The sequence below is a fragment of the Labeo rohita genome, chromosome 9 (assembly GCF_022985175.1).
Source record: "Labeo rohita strain BAU-BD-2019 chromosome 9, IGBB_LRoh.1.0, whole genome shotgun sequence".
NCBI lineage: Eukaryota > Metazoa > Chordata > Actinopteri > Cypriniformes > Cyprinidae > Labeo > Labeo rohita.
The window spans coordinates 27,672,998-27,686,623 of NC_066877.1; the positions used below are offsets into that span (position 1 = coordinate 27,672,998).

General features: G+C 33.7%; 1 protein-coding gene across 5 annotated transcripts in view; it reads right to left on the reverse strand.

Annotated features, from left to right (window-relative positions):
- glsb (glutaminase b) overlaps positions 1 to 13,626 on the reverse strand; it is a 54,556-nt gene that overhangs the window by 25,775 nt on the left and 15,155 nt on the right. For 4 of the 5 annotated variants that reach the window (XM_051118649.1, XM_051118653.1, XM_051118652.1 and 1 more), the window contains exons 2-7: positions 11,369 to 11,465; positions 10,903 to 11,024; positions 8,238 to 8,367; positions 8,065 to 8,144; positions 3,596 to 3,759; positions 3,440 to 3,498 (exon numbers count right to left, since the gene is read on the reverse strand). In XM_051118649.1, the coding sequence (XP_050974606.1) occupies positions 3,440 to 3,498; positions 3,596 to 3,759; positions 8,065 to 8,144; positions 8,238 to 8,367; positions 10,903 to 11,024; positions 11,369 to 11,465 (652 nt within the window). The remainder of the gene's footprint in view (positions 1 to 3,439; positions 3,499 to 3,595; positions 3,760 to 8,064; positions 8,145 to 8,237; positions 8,368 to 10,902; positions 11,025 to 11,368; positions 11,466 to 13,626) is intronic. The other variant, XM_051118650.1, reaches the window with a different exon arrangement.

Sequence of the window (13,626 nt, forward strand, 5' to 3'; positions counted from 1 at the left end):
TGTGGATCATTCAGGTAACAACACAGTATTAAGAATCAAGTGTATGCAGACTTTTAAACGGTCATTTTCTCTTGTTGACTACATGTAAACGTCTTATGTGAAATATCTTATTCAGGTCAGTACTAAATAAAGAAATAACATGCATTTTGTATGACCCCTCTTATTTTGGTAAAATTTAATTATTTTCATTTTGCAGATTCTGCAAGGTGTATGTAAATTTCGGACTTCAACTGTACATCATTGACAGTAGTTCATCTAAAACAACATGTTAAATTGACAGCCCTAATGAATGTATAAAAATATAAACTGTTTTTCTTAACTGAACTTGTCAAAGCAGAGAATGATAATACGTTTTATGTCCTAGAAATGTGTATGTGCATTTGTATGTGTGTGTTGTTTAGAAATGATCACTCTGCATAAAACGCACACATGCATACTGTATACAAGGGCTCAACTGTGAGCATGTAGTACAGTGTCAACTTTACATAAGGCAATAAGAACCTTTGAATCTACAACATCCACATTACAAAACCAGCTGGAGTGTTTTTCTTGTCTTGTGTGTTTGCACATGGATCAAAACACATAAAAGACTGAGGTGCATTCGCTGTAACACACAAACACAACCAAAAAGTGCAAACAACTCCAAGAAATACCAGTCAGGCTTCATAAAACCACTACAAATACTCTGAATATATAATATGATGCATTTTATGGTCTACGGAGAATATATATATTTAATAGGGCACAAGTAGGGCTGGGCGATATATCCAATATTCACAATATATCTGCAATGATTTTTCCTGTGATGTAAAATCAAGCAACACTGTGAATATCTTACAGTTTTTCTCAATTGCTAAAACACTATAACCAGTCTTTTGAACTAAAAATTCAAAACTATAATGCCATTTTTCAAAAAGCACACCCATTTCCCTGAACTACAAACACTCTTACCATGCCTTAACACATCAGTCAGATTTGGTGAACTGTTACTGCAAAACGCTGCACACAAATCCAGACATTTCTCAGTGCTAACACCATGTGGTCATTTAGAAAGCACTAGCATTCAATATTGTTCACTCAAGTCTGCAAAGTTTGAGCTCAATTAGCACACGATTACTCATTAGCTCATCGTATATGTCTTTGCAGTAAATGCAAAATTTTTGATCTAGTTGTCATAAACTGTCACGCATATTCTACACATTTCTATTAGACTTTTTGTAAATTTGACATGAATTGTACAAGTGAATATTGGCTTTCACTAATGTAGAGTCTACAGATTAACCAATGATAAAGCAGTTCCCGGAAATAGCTCAAAGGTACATCAACATCTCATGAACCTTTAATTGGAAACATATATAGACAGAGGACAACACAAGACTTACAAATTCTGACAGTGTACTTTCTAATTAATATTTCTGCCTTTGCCCATATTTCCTTTTTCTTTTTTTTATTTCACAATGACTTTGTAATGCATTTATATTTCATTTTATTTTTTTATGTTGATATATATATATATATTTTTGTTTTTGTTTTCGTCAGACCACTAGTAAAAGCGTAACTGTGAATCCTATCCGGTCTTTTCCAATCAATATCAGTATGTGGGTACAGTAATATGCAATTTCAAAGACGAAGAGTAGGAGGTAAAAGAGTAAGAGGAGGAGGAGAAGGAGGACAACGACGACAACAATGTGGAAGAGAAATATAAAGGGCAAGTGCAAGAAAATAACCAGTCTTATATATTTTAGTTGATGCGTGCCAGGGTTGGGTCAGGCATGCAAGAGGATTTTACCCCTGCTGCCTGTCCAGGGCCAATTTAGTTGGTGATGTTGAGGAGGTTCTTTGGCCTGTCCCAGACCAAAGACAGGATGCTGGGGCAGAATAATTATTTTTGTTGTTGTTTGCTGTTTTGTGCTGTACTCTACAGTACAATAAACTAAGGTTTAAAACACTTGCAAATGCATACAATTGTTGTGTTCATCATGTGAGTTTTTTTTCCCCAAGTTTTACCAGTTTTCATAGTATTGTTTTGAATTGACCTCATCAGTGTGTAAAACTGTGTTGTAATGTGTGTGTTTTTGAGGGTTTGTGTTATGTCTGAGAGCAAAGTTTGTTTTTTTTCAGCAAGATTGAGTTGTTTTGAGTGGAGAGCTTCATTTTGACCTGAATATAGTAAGTTTGGGGAATTGAGTTAGAAGTTACGGATTTGTGTTTAGAGTTTCGCAAAAGCAAGGCATAATTTCAAGAAATATGTTTAAGCATTTGAGAAAAACTGTAAATAGTTTCCTAAGTTTCTTAAAAAATGTTTAATAGCATCTTAAGTAGTAAAAATGACACTGGGTTTGGTAAGATTCATTTCCACAAATCAGTTTAAGCTATCTGATTCACAACTTTAATTCAATAAAATATACACACACAGTAGTCAACATTTGAAAAAATGTCAAAATTGTCCTGAGACAAGAACGTGTATTGTCTTGTTACAGGACAACTTTTCTGAAAGTTTTTGATCCACTTCAAAAATGTTGACTACTATATATAGTAGTCAACATTTTTGAAGTGGATCAAAAACTTTCAGAAAAGTTGTTAGAAGATCTTTATTAAAAAAAAAACATTTCATTATAGAAAATATCACATTAGAATTAAAAAACAAAAGTCTGAAAGAATATCAATAAAAATATATTTTATTACATTTTATCTGAAAAACAATAAATCATAAATAAACCATAAATAAAAATAAATAAATAATAAAAAAAAAAAAATAAATTAAATTACATTTAAAAAAATAAATTTGGGCCTAATTAACACTTAGAGAAGCATTTAAATGAAACATAGACCACTCTTCTCAGGATCTATAACATCTCATTAAGAAAGCACTTAATAATTACATATGATTTAGGCTACTGAATGGGCTCTATTATGTAAATCTGATCATTTTTAAATCATTTTTGTGCGACTTTTGTTTAAACCATTTATTTATTTTGCTTTATCACCCAGCCCAAGTCACAAAAAAAAAAATGTAGAGAATAGAAAGTCTGAATGAATTTTACTTAAAATTCATTGCAAACAGACTTCTAACCATAATGGTCCTGAAAACAGGATGAACTCCACACATTTAGTTTACAATGAGAGTGGAGGCCTTGAGTAGGTGTACTGTGTACAGCAATAACACACAGAGAAAAGACTAGAAGCACCTAGAAAAAACACTAATGGTCAATTGGTCTTAGGCAGCACTGCTCACAATCACTTATTCAATATACAACTACAGCCAAAACCTCTTAAAATGATTACTGCAACGTATTACTCAACAATCTTCTGGCCAATACCAAACATTATAATCTGTTCTGGCTAATTCAAATCAGGAGAATGTAAGTACAGTTAGGAGGAGTATTCAAAAACAACTTCTAAACTGAATATGAAATAAAAACAAGTGGAAAATGCTTACCTTGATAAGAGAGGTACACACGATTGCACCAGCATTCACCATTGGATTATGGGGTTTATCTGTGGAAAAACAGATAAAATTCAAGACAAATGCTGAAACTGTTTCCTGTTTGTAGAAGAAAGCAGTCATGCTGAAGCTGATGGTTATAATCCTTACCTTCCTCATTCAGGAAGAGCTTGTTGAAGCGTAAGCCGCTGGGCTCTTTCCCAATGAATCGGTGCACATATTCAGTGCCGTGGTCATGCACGGCAATAGCGTACTTGAGCGGCTTCACGCACGACTGCAGGCAAAATGGCACTTTAGTGTCGCCCACTGTGTGTCTGTGCAAAAGAGTAAACAGAGATCAGAATGGTCCATATATGCAAACTAACAAAAATAATGATTCTAAAGCTGAACCTAACAGCCACATGGTGACACTAACATATGAAGATGTTTAAAAATACTACTAAAAAAAAAAAAAAAGTCATGGACCTGATTAAAGGATCAGGCCCGAGATGTTCAGATAATGTACTCACCCCCTTGTCATCCAAGATGTTCATGTCTTTCTTCAGTCGTAAAGAAATTATGTTTTTTGAGGAAAACATTTCAGGATTTTTCTCCATATAATGGACTTCTATGGTGCCCCAGAGTTTGAACTTCCAAAATGCTGTTTAAACGCAGTTTCAAAGGGCCCCCAGCTGAGAAAAAAGGATCTTATCTAGCGAAACTATCAGTTACTTTCTAAAAAAATGTACAATTTATATACTTTTTAACCTCAAACGCTCATCTTTTCTAGCTCTAGGTGAACTCTGTGTATTCCGGTTCAAGACAGTTAGGGTATGACGAAAAACTCCCATCTCATTTTCTTCTCCAACTTCAAAAACATCCTACATCATCATTTCACCTTTTTTTGTAAGTGTGTTTGACCTTCTTTGCATGTTAACTTTGTAAACACTGGGTCAGTACTTTTCTGCAGCGATGTAGGACGATTTTGAAGTTGGACAAGAAAATGAGATGGGAGTTTTTCTAATACCCTGACATAACGGTCATGAACCGGAATACACAGAGTTCACGCACAGCTAGAGAAGACAAGTGTTTGAGGTTAAAAAGTATATAAATTGTAATTTATTTATTTATTTTTTTTTAGAAAATATCGTTTATGATCGTTTCACCCTTCTTAGACCCTTCTTCCTCGGCTGCGATCATTTAGAGCCCTTTGAAGCTGCATTTAAACTACATTTTGGAAGTTCAAATCTGGGGGTACCATAGAAGTCCATTATATGGAGAGAAATCCTGAAAAATCTAATTTCTTTACAAAAGAAGAAAAAAAGAAATGAACATCTTGGATGACAAGGGGGTGAGTACATTATCTGCAAATTTTTGTTCTGGAAGTGCACTTCTCTTTTAACAAAGAGACTCAAAGGCACTGAAAATCTGTTGCAAATTTGCTATAACGAAACTATCAGAGTTAATTCAGTCAATCAGGCACTTTGTGTAAAGTATAGACCAATTATAGGTTTGTAAACATTCAGGATGTGCGCGCATCCATGCAACCATGGTTGCAGAAAACCCCTGAGAGATCGCCTTTACGGCTAGAGAATTACATTGATACGGTACCGAATAGTTAAACTTAAAAAGATTATAGATTATATTGATTAGATGTAAGTTTCAAAATATTCTCAGCATAATACAAGAGCTTGTCACCCAGCGATAAGCACTGTTATTCAACGTAATTTACGTTAGATAGTGGGATAGTCTTACAGACCCGAAACAGGGATGACATTTTTTGTGGGCGGAGCCTATCTGGTGGCAGAAAATGACTGTTTTCTAGTGGCAGTCTATGGAGCCATGGAATAAAAGAATTAAAAAAAAAATACACTTTTTTATTTTAAAATTTTGATTTTATTCTTGCAAGATTATATCTTACAATTCTAATAAGGAAAGACAACTTGTCATTCTCTCTTTCCCCCTCGGCTCAGAATAGGAGCTTATATCTCACACTTCTGGCTTTTTTCCCTCAGAATTGCAAACTCATTATTTTTGAGTTACATCAAGTTATAAAGTCCGAATTAGAAGATATAAACTCGCATTTTTGAGAAAAAAAGTCAGATTTGTGAGATAAAATAAATAAATGTTATGTAAAAATGTTAATAGTAATAGGTTTAAATAATGTTTCATGCTGTAACTGTAGGGCTAATACAATACGTCCCCTATGAACAGCATATGTGAATATTATGTAGACCTATTGTTTAAATCAAATTTATGCTTTAAAAGTAGAGTAATTACAGCAGTTTTCATGTACGTTTAAACATATGCGTTTAACTTCAAATGGCGTCTTTGTCGACAGTATTCTATAAAAACTATTTGCATTCTGATCCTGGCATCATAAGGCACTAAATTTGTTTTCTCTTATTCCATGGATTTTACCCGTTTACCTCCACTTGTTACCAGTGTTTTTCTGCAACGACTACGCACGCACAGCTGCAAGTGACGTAACTGTGACGTCTACACCAAATTTGTCTATAATGACTGATGTTAGTCCATCAATTTTTGTCAATAGGTCAAGGCTCTGGCACAGTGTTGTTGACTAAAAGAGCTAGTTACTGTGTAACTGGTGAATGACCATAGTAATCAAAGAGGTATGTAGGCACTCTGTGTATCTTTACAACAAATCCTAAACCATTGGGTAAAAACATACAGATTGTATCTTAGTAGGTCCTAAATATCAAAGATCAAAGGATGTACCATGACACATGGGTCTAAGTATTAAGGGAAACATTAATGACTGTGAGTTTACAGTCCTGTTATCAATGATTCTCAAATAAGAGGATTAACACTAGCACATTTTATCTTCACTGAGTGACTAGTCGAGGAGATATGTTGAGCATTTATTAAACGACAAGATTAGCTGCCACTTTATCTGATGTTTTTATTACCTATATATATATATATATATATATAAGTATTTCTGGTACTTGTCAATGTACATTTCTGGTACTTGTCAATGTACATAGTGAACGGTTATTGGTTAGTGCAATTCAACTGCTTGCTGAAATATGAAAACCGTAACACTCTGAAGCAAAGCCAAAGCTTTTTAAGTAACAAATGTAGTGGAATTAGTCATTAGCCAGGTTTCCATCCAAGGATTTTTTGCAATAAAATATTTAGCGCTTCAAAATTGTTACCGATATAGCTGATGGGAATGCCATTTATCAAAAAAAAAAATTCTCATGTGTCGTTCTTTTTCCGTTTAACTTTAGCGCATAAATTCTATATCGATAGCTCAAATGTCACAAAAATTAGTTTGGAAACACTTTTTGTGAGAAAAGGGCTTTAATGCAAACACATTTGGTGTCACATGACAGAATTAGCCTATAGGCAGCATCCGTGTTTGTGGTGTTGCTCACGTTAAAGCACAGTTTCTCTGTCTTTCAAAAGCACATTAAATCAATAAATACCCTTCAAACATACATATCTTAATTTGATGTTCCTTTAGTACACTGCAAGTTAAAACTGATTCATTTTGTACAAAAAAGTACAATATATTACATTCATTCGTTTTGGCTTGTTAGCTTATGTTTTCATTCTTGTTTTGTTCTCAGTTCTGCTCTACCGTTAAATTTAAAGGATTTGTTGTGGAGTGAGTGGAAGTAAAAAGTGGATAAAAGTGGAAACGACTTACAATACTCCTTTTGTGGTCATATAAGAGTAAGAAATTATTCAAAATAATTGTAAATATTTCTTTGTGTACATTTACAATAAAAGCAAAAGATTGTGCTTTTGTAAAATAAAGGAAACATGCCGCTTTCTCAAGAACGTATCACAAAATGAAACAAAATTCTGCATATATTCTGCATCTTTTGTTTTGTTAGTTTAGAAAAAATATATATTTTGTATATAAGCCTATTTGTTTCTTTTATATATAGCTATAGATGTTCTTCTCCGTTCACAGAAGTGCTGCAGGTGCGTGATGTGACCATGTAAATCCTCACGTTCTGCTGTTTATGCTGCTTTTTGACAAATGTAGGTTTTTTTTAATGGGTCACAGCCACGTAATTTATTTGTAATTTAACATAATCTTGCCGGTTAACGGTTAATAATGTCTTAACGACTGTTGGTTGTTGGTTAGAAGAAATAAAATAACCGAAATGAACATTCCTATCCAGAACAGTCTAATAAAAGTTAATCAGAAAAATAATAATAATACAACAGCACCTGTGTATGAATTTTACTTGATGCTTAAGTATCTAAATCTAAGTCTACAGAATCACGATACTTGTTAATACAATTAATTTTATGTAGGCATATACAATTAAATAATAGCCTATATAATAAAGTTTTGTTTCAAAAGAATCAAGAACAGGCTACTAGTCTAAGTAATTTGCGCAAAAGGTGAATTATGTATGGAAATAGCTCAAGGGCAATTTTTTTTTTTGTGTGATACACTTATGCAACATCATCACTGACACCATTTTATCGGTAAAAAGGGATGGAAACAGGCTAGAGACAGCAAATTTTACTTTGTCGATAACAAAACATCGCAAAAAAACTGGATGAAAATTTGGCTAATGTTCCTTTTGGTAGATGAAGCTTAATCTCCTGCTAAAATAAGTAGTTGTCAGTAGATGAAGGTGTATGACTCATACCTTTGTCCATCTACTGTGCAAAGGGAAACGGCCCACAAATCCGGGCTGAATTTGGCAAGCTGGGGAATGTAGTCAGCAACCTATGAGCAGATGAAACAAGTGATCAGAAACAAAGGCTGTGTCAAGTAGAAAAGAATCACTGAGAGTTATTATTTCCATTTCTCTCATCTTACCAGCCCCCCGGTGAGTTTTTTGCCCTTCTCATAAAGTGTATCGATGTGGGCGGCAAAAGACTGAAAATCTGGGATGACAAATTTCTTCCGGAAGGCCTGTGTTAGGAGAACAATGTTGCTCTGGACACACCTGGACAAACAAAAAAAGGACAGAGCTGAAGAATTTACCTACTAGTGGGTTGGTCATCATTTATAGTAGAAAGTACATCCTTGTGTCCATTTGTTTATTATTTTCTCCTCCGTAATTATATGACAAATATCAGAGATGAAATAACTTAAATGACACAAAACGCCATTATTAGCTTTACTATATGATTAATTATCCTCAGGCTCAGGCATATGTTTAGGCTCAATCGTGCTGTCTACTTGTAAATAATTTTTAAAAAGTGTGCATTTTAAAGAGAAAAGTGTTTAAAATGCAACACTAAATAAAATGTTTTTTTTTGGTTAAAGATCAAAATATTAATGGTGTTAGAAAAAAAAAAAGTCATTGCTGGTTTCAAAGAGTTGGTTTATTCACTTCCACTAAAGCAGAGGGAATTGAATCATCCACAGGCATCATAAACACAGACCTGTTCAGTGACTGTGTGTGAAATATTGGTCCAGTTGCTTCACCAAGGTCACTGAATGGACAGACAAGCTCAAAATAGCTGCGAACAGTGCTGCTGTTCAGATTTATGTGGATGTAAATTTTCAAAAGGTAATATATTACTTGCTGTCTGTAAGGCAGGGAAGCTAAAAAGGAGCCCATATGTTTGGAACAGTGTACTAGCATAGTACAATTACTGCATAGTACTACTGTGTGCTCCATGAAAAAAAAATGCATGCACAGAATACCTGAATGACTTGTGCACTTAACTCTGAAAAAAACTCTGTAAAAAAGCACATATTCTGAACAATTTCTCAATTCATTATTTGATTGAACAAAAACATTTGTACAGAATGTGAGATTTCAAAAATGTGAAATCATCTATTTTTGATTGCACATCATACACTAAATTAAACATGTACTGGAAATTGAGTTTATATCTCAAAATTCTCTTTTTTCCTCAGAATTCTAAGTTTACATCTTAATTTTTTTTTAACTTTTTCTCTAAATTCTAAATTCTGAATTCTGAGTTTACATGTTGAAATTATGTTGGTTTTTTCCACCACAGAATAACAATTAAATAAGGTTATTTTAACTTACAATACTGACTTTTTTCTTGCAATTGCGAGTATATATGTCTCACAATACAGATCTGAAAAAAATCTGAACTGTGAGATATAAACTCAGAATTTTGACATAAAAAGTCATAATTACCTTATTTATGCTTTTATCCCATGACAGAAAGTTGGAAACAAGTTTCGACACATCTAAATCTCTTAAGTGAACATTTTCATCATGTGTTGAAAGTGCTGTTTAATTCTTTCTTTAAAATGATTTTAAAAATTTCAATTTTAAGTGGTATGGTAGGTATTCAGTTCTAAACACCTCTTTATGGCCCTATCATGCAAGGTCACTCACTGCCATAATTTATCAAGCTGACAGAACTGCACCCATCTCTTGTCTGTAAGTCTGTAATGAAGCTGTCAGTGCGAGCCGGATCGACCGGGCACTAAACACAGCACCAACAGCAGAGAATCTGAAAAGTAGACATCTATCAGGCTGGTTACGGAGGAAGGTATTATGGATGATGTCTGAGGAGTGACACACAGCTAGAGGAAGCAGATTGTCGGGGTTTGCTCATAAATAAGATGTAGAGTACCGTCCACCAATCACAACTTCTATACAATGTATAATATAAACAATCATAGATAGTTTAGTATCTAAATGTGCATGAGAAATGTACATTTCCTCTCTCTTCTTAACTCCAGGGAATTATTTTAGCCAGCAGAATTTCTCACCTTGATTTTCCAGGCTAATTGCCTTTGGGCTAATTATAGTAACAGGAATAACAGGTGCACTTCTGTGGTAAATAGCTTGTAGCATGCATACATTATAATACGTATTTTATGGATGCATGGATGACCATCCACATTTGCAGATTTCAATGCAACAAGCTGAATTAAATTGACTTCGGAAACTATCTTAATCCATTTGATGACCAACCAGGTTTACTAGGAAAAAAAAACATGCTGATTTACAAACATTTTTTTGCTTTTATTTCTATTTTTATCCAAAGGCCATCAGCACTGAACCAGCATGGAAATTGAATTTTATTCACAAGGAAGCATTAAATAGACAGTAAAGACATGTACAATGTAAAAAATGCATCATGCTTTCCACAAAAATATTAAGCAGCACAACTGTTTAACATTTAATAATAATAAATGTTTCTTGAGCACCAATCGTCATATTAAAATGACTTCCAAAGGATCATGTGACACTGAAGACCGGCGTAATGGCTGCTGAAAATTCAGCTTTGCATCAAAAAAAAATTACATTTTAAAATATATTCATATAGAAAACTTGTTTTAAATTGCAATAATATTTCTACAATTTTTTTTACTGTATGATCAAACAAATGCAACCCTGGTAAGCAAAAGAGCCTTCATTTAAATACGTTGTACCCCAAATTTGTACACACACCTTGCTGCTTTGCCTTTTTTTATTTTACTAACCATTCTAGGCTTAAAAAACTACAACTTCTTGAAAAAAACAAATACGCTAGTGTCATCTTACTTTTTGAACAGGTGCCGGTCCAGCATCACGCCATCTGACGTGGATTTGAGGGTGACTTTCAACATGTCCATACATTCTTTCAGCCGTGGATCTCCCGTTCGAAGTCCAGTGGCCTTCAGTGCCTGAATGCATACACAAACAAGAGATTTCCATGAGCACAAATAAGAGTTAACAGCTAACTGTCGATGGCATTAAGCATTACTACCATCAATCATAACACTCTTATCAGGGGATTTTACTTCCTTTGTCAGTGAGGTTTGATAAGATAGCCTTGGTGTAATAAAACATGGCTATGTGCCCCATTTAGTGGTGCAGATAACAGCAAGAATTGTGCACACTGACTCTTCGGTCATACTATCACAAGGTGCAGGTGACCTACTAGCAGGAGCTGTACACAAAGCATGCTACAGTCTATAATATCTGTCCTTGCAAACAGAAACTATGTAAGGGGAGCATTGTCACTCACGGTAATGAATTTGTGAGCTGGGATCTTCTCCTGGCCTTCTGCAATACTGTAAAACAGCAGGTCTTCCAAGCTGGGCAGGATGCCAGCCTTCCTTCTCCTGAAACAAGAGAGAAAAGTGCATTGACATTGAGTGATGTGACCTTAATCAACGACTTCTACCATGATAGAAACTACCACAATCTGCAGTTACAAGACAAGTATTAGATCAGCCTGAAGTGTATTTTAACATTTAACTATAAACTGTTAAAATAATTTAGTTAGTTGGGAAAGAGAAAGTGGCTAACACACAGAAAGATGCCATGCAACAAAGATTAACAGAAAAAAAGAGCCAGTGAAAAGTTAAAGAGCCCATGAAAGTACTTGATTTAATTCTTGTGCCCTCATTTTTTAAACAAACTTGGGACCAGATATTGGGCTTGGGCTTAATAGCAAAGATATACAATTACATTTATATTTTTGATATATTTTACTAACAACTTAGAATAATCATTTATAATACTGTTACAATTAATTACATTATATATTACTAATTATTGTTACTAATCATAAGAAAAAATAATGAAATTACTGCATTGACAATTAAAAAAGTAAATACATTTATAAACCAATAAAATAATAATAATAATTAATAAATAATATATCACTACGCAATGTTATAGTTCGCTAAAGAAAGACTGTAAATTAAAAAAAAAAAAAAATTCACAATTATCACATATACAAAACAGGTAAATATTACGACTGGCGAATGATTAATCGCGATTAATCACATACAAAATAAAAGTTTGAGTTTGCCTAATACATGTGTGTGTACTGTGTAATTATTATGTACATATAAACACAAGCACAATCATGTATATATTTAAGAAAGTATATGCATTTATTATCATTTTTCTAGAATTTACATTATACATAAATAAAAATATTTTGTACATAAATAACATATTTCTCTTAAATGTATACATTACTTTGTGTGTATTTATATAAAAAAATAAACACACATATATATGGGTTAAGATTTTTCTTTTATGCCAATAATGATCAGGATATTAAGTAAAGATCATGTTCCATCAAGATATTTTGGAAATTTTCTACTATAAATATATCAAAACGTAATTTTGGATTAGTAATATGCATACCTAAGAACTTCATTTGGACAAGGTGATTTAAAAGGTGATTTTCTCAATATTTTGATCTTTTTGCACCCTCAGATTCCAGATTTTCAAATATTCTCAGCCAAATATTGTCCTATCCTAACAAACCATACATCAAAGCTTATTTAACAAAGCTTATTTATTCAGCTTTCAGATCAAAAATCCAAAAATTGACCTTATGACTGGTTTGTGGTCCAGTGTCACATATATATTTAGGTTTCTAAATTGTTACATCTGGGAAAAAATGAAATGGCTATTTATTGCTTCTATTAAAATATGACAACACATATATTAACCGTGCTGATAGGTCTTCTGCAAACACGCATTAGCATTGCACAATACACGAGTGCAGCTTCACTCTTGCCAAGTTCTATTAAGAGGCAACCTAACTTAGCCATTGCATTATCACATTTAGATGGCTTTGAGTCTAATGGAGCTCTTCGTAAGCTGCTGTGGCAATGAGCCACAACACAGTCTGGCCAGGACTGTAATTCCCAGCGCCTACTAAAACATCCTCTATCACAGAGCACCAACGGCCCCACCTTCCCACCACATCACACACCACAAACATTTCCTTTACTTCATTTACATGTGCTTTATTTTCCTAGAGATTATTTGATTACGATTTAGACGCTTTATAATTTAAATACAGGTGTCATGGGAACTGCACAACAAGATTACTTTGATCTTTTTGGTTCATTGTGAGGATTATGAAACATAGAAAGGGAATTTGTTGAGAAAGGATTGATATGGTTAGACTAGAGGTGAAAAACTCCATGTGACAATTCAAATCATACTTACACACACATAAACAGCAGGCAGAGCAATGAGGGAGAGAAAAACATGCAGAATGAATGAGAAACATACAATACACAGATTAATCAAATCAATTATGACAAACAAAATTAATGAAATATAATCAAGAATCTTACATGATGCATAATGTTTTACAGATAGTTGACTATATATATGGTATTTCTCAGTCTGTCATGCCAAACAAGAGTCAACCTGCTTTATGGGATCATGAAACTAAAACAAAAAAAGATCTGATATAACAGAAACTATCACACCAGTCCCATGATGCCAACAGTTATTTGGCTTAAGTTT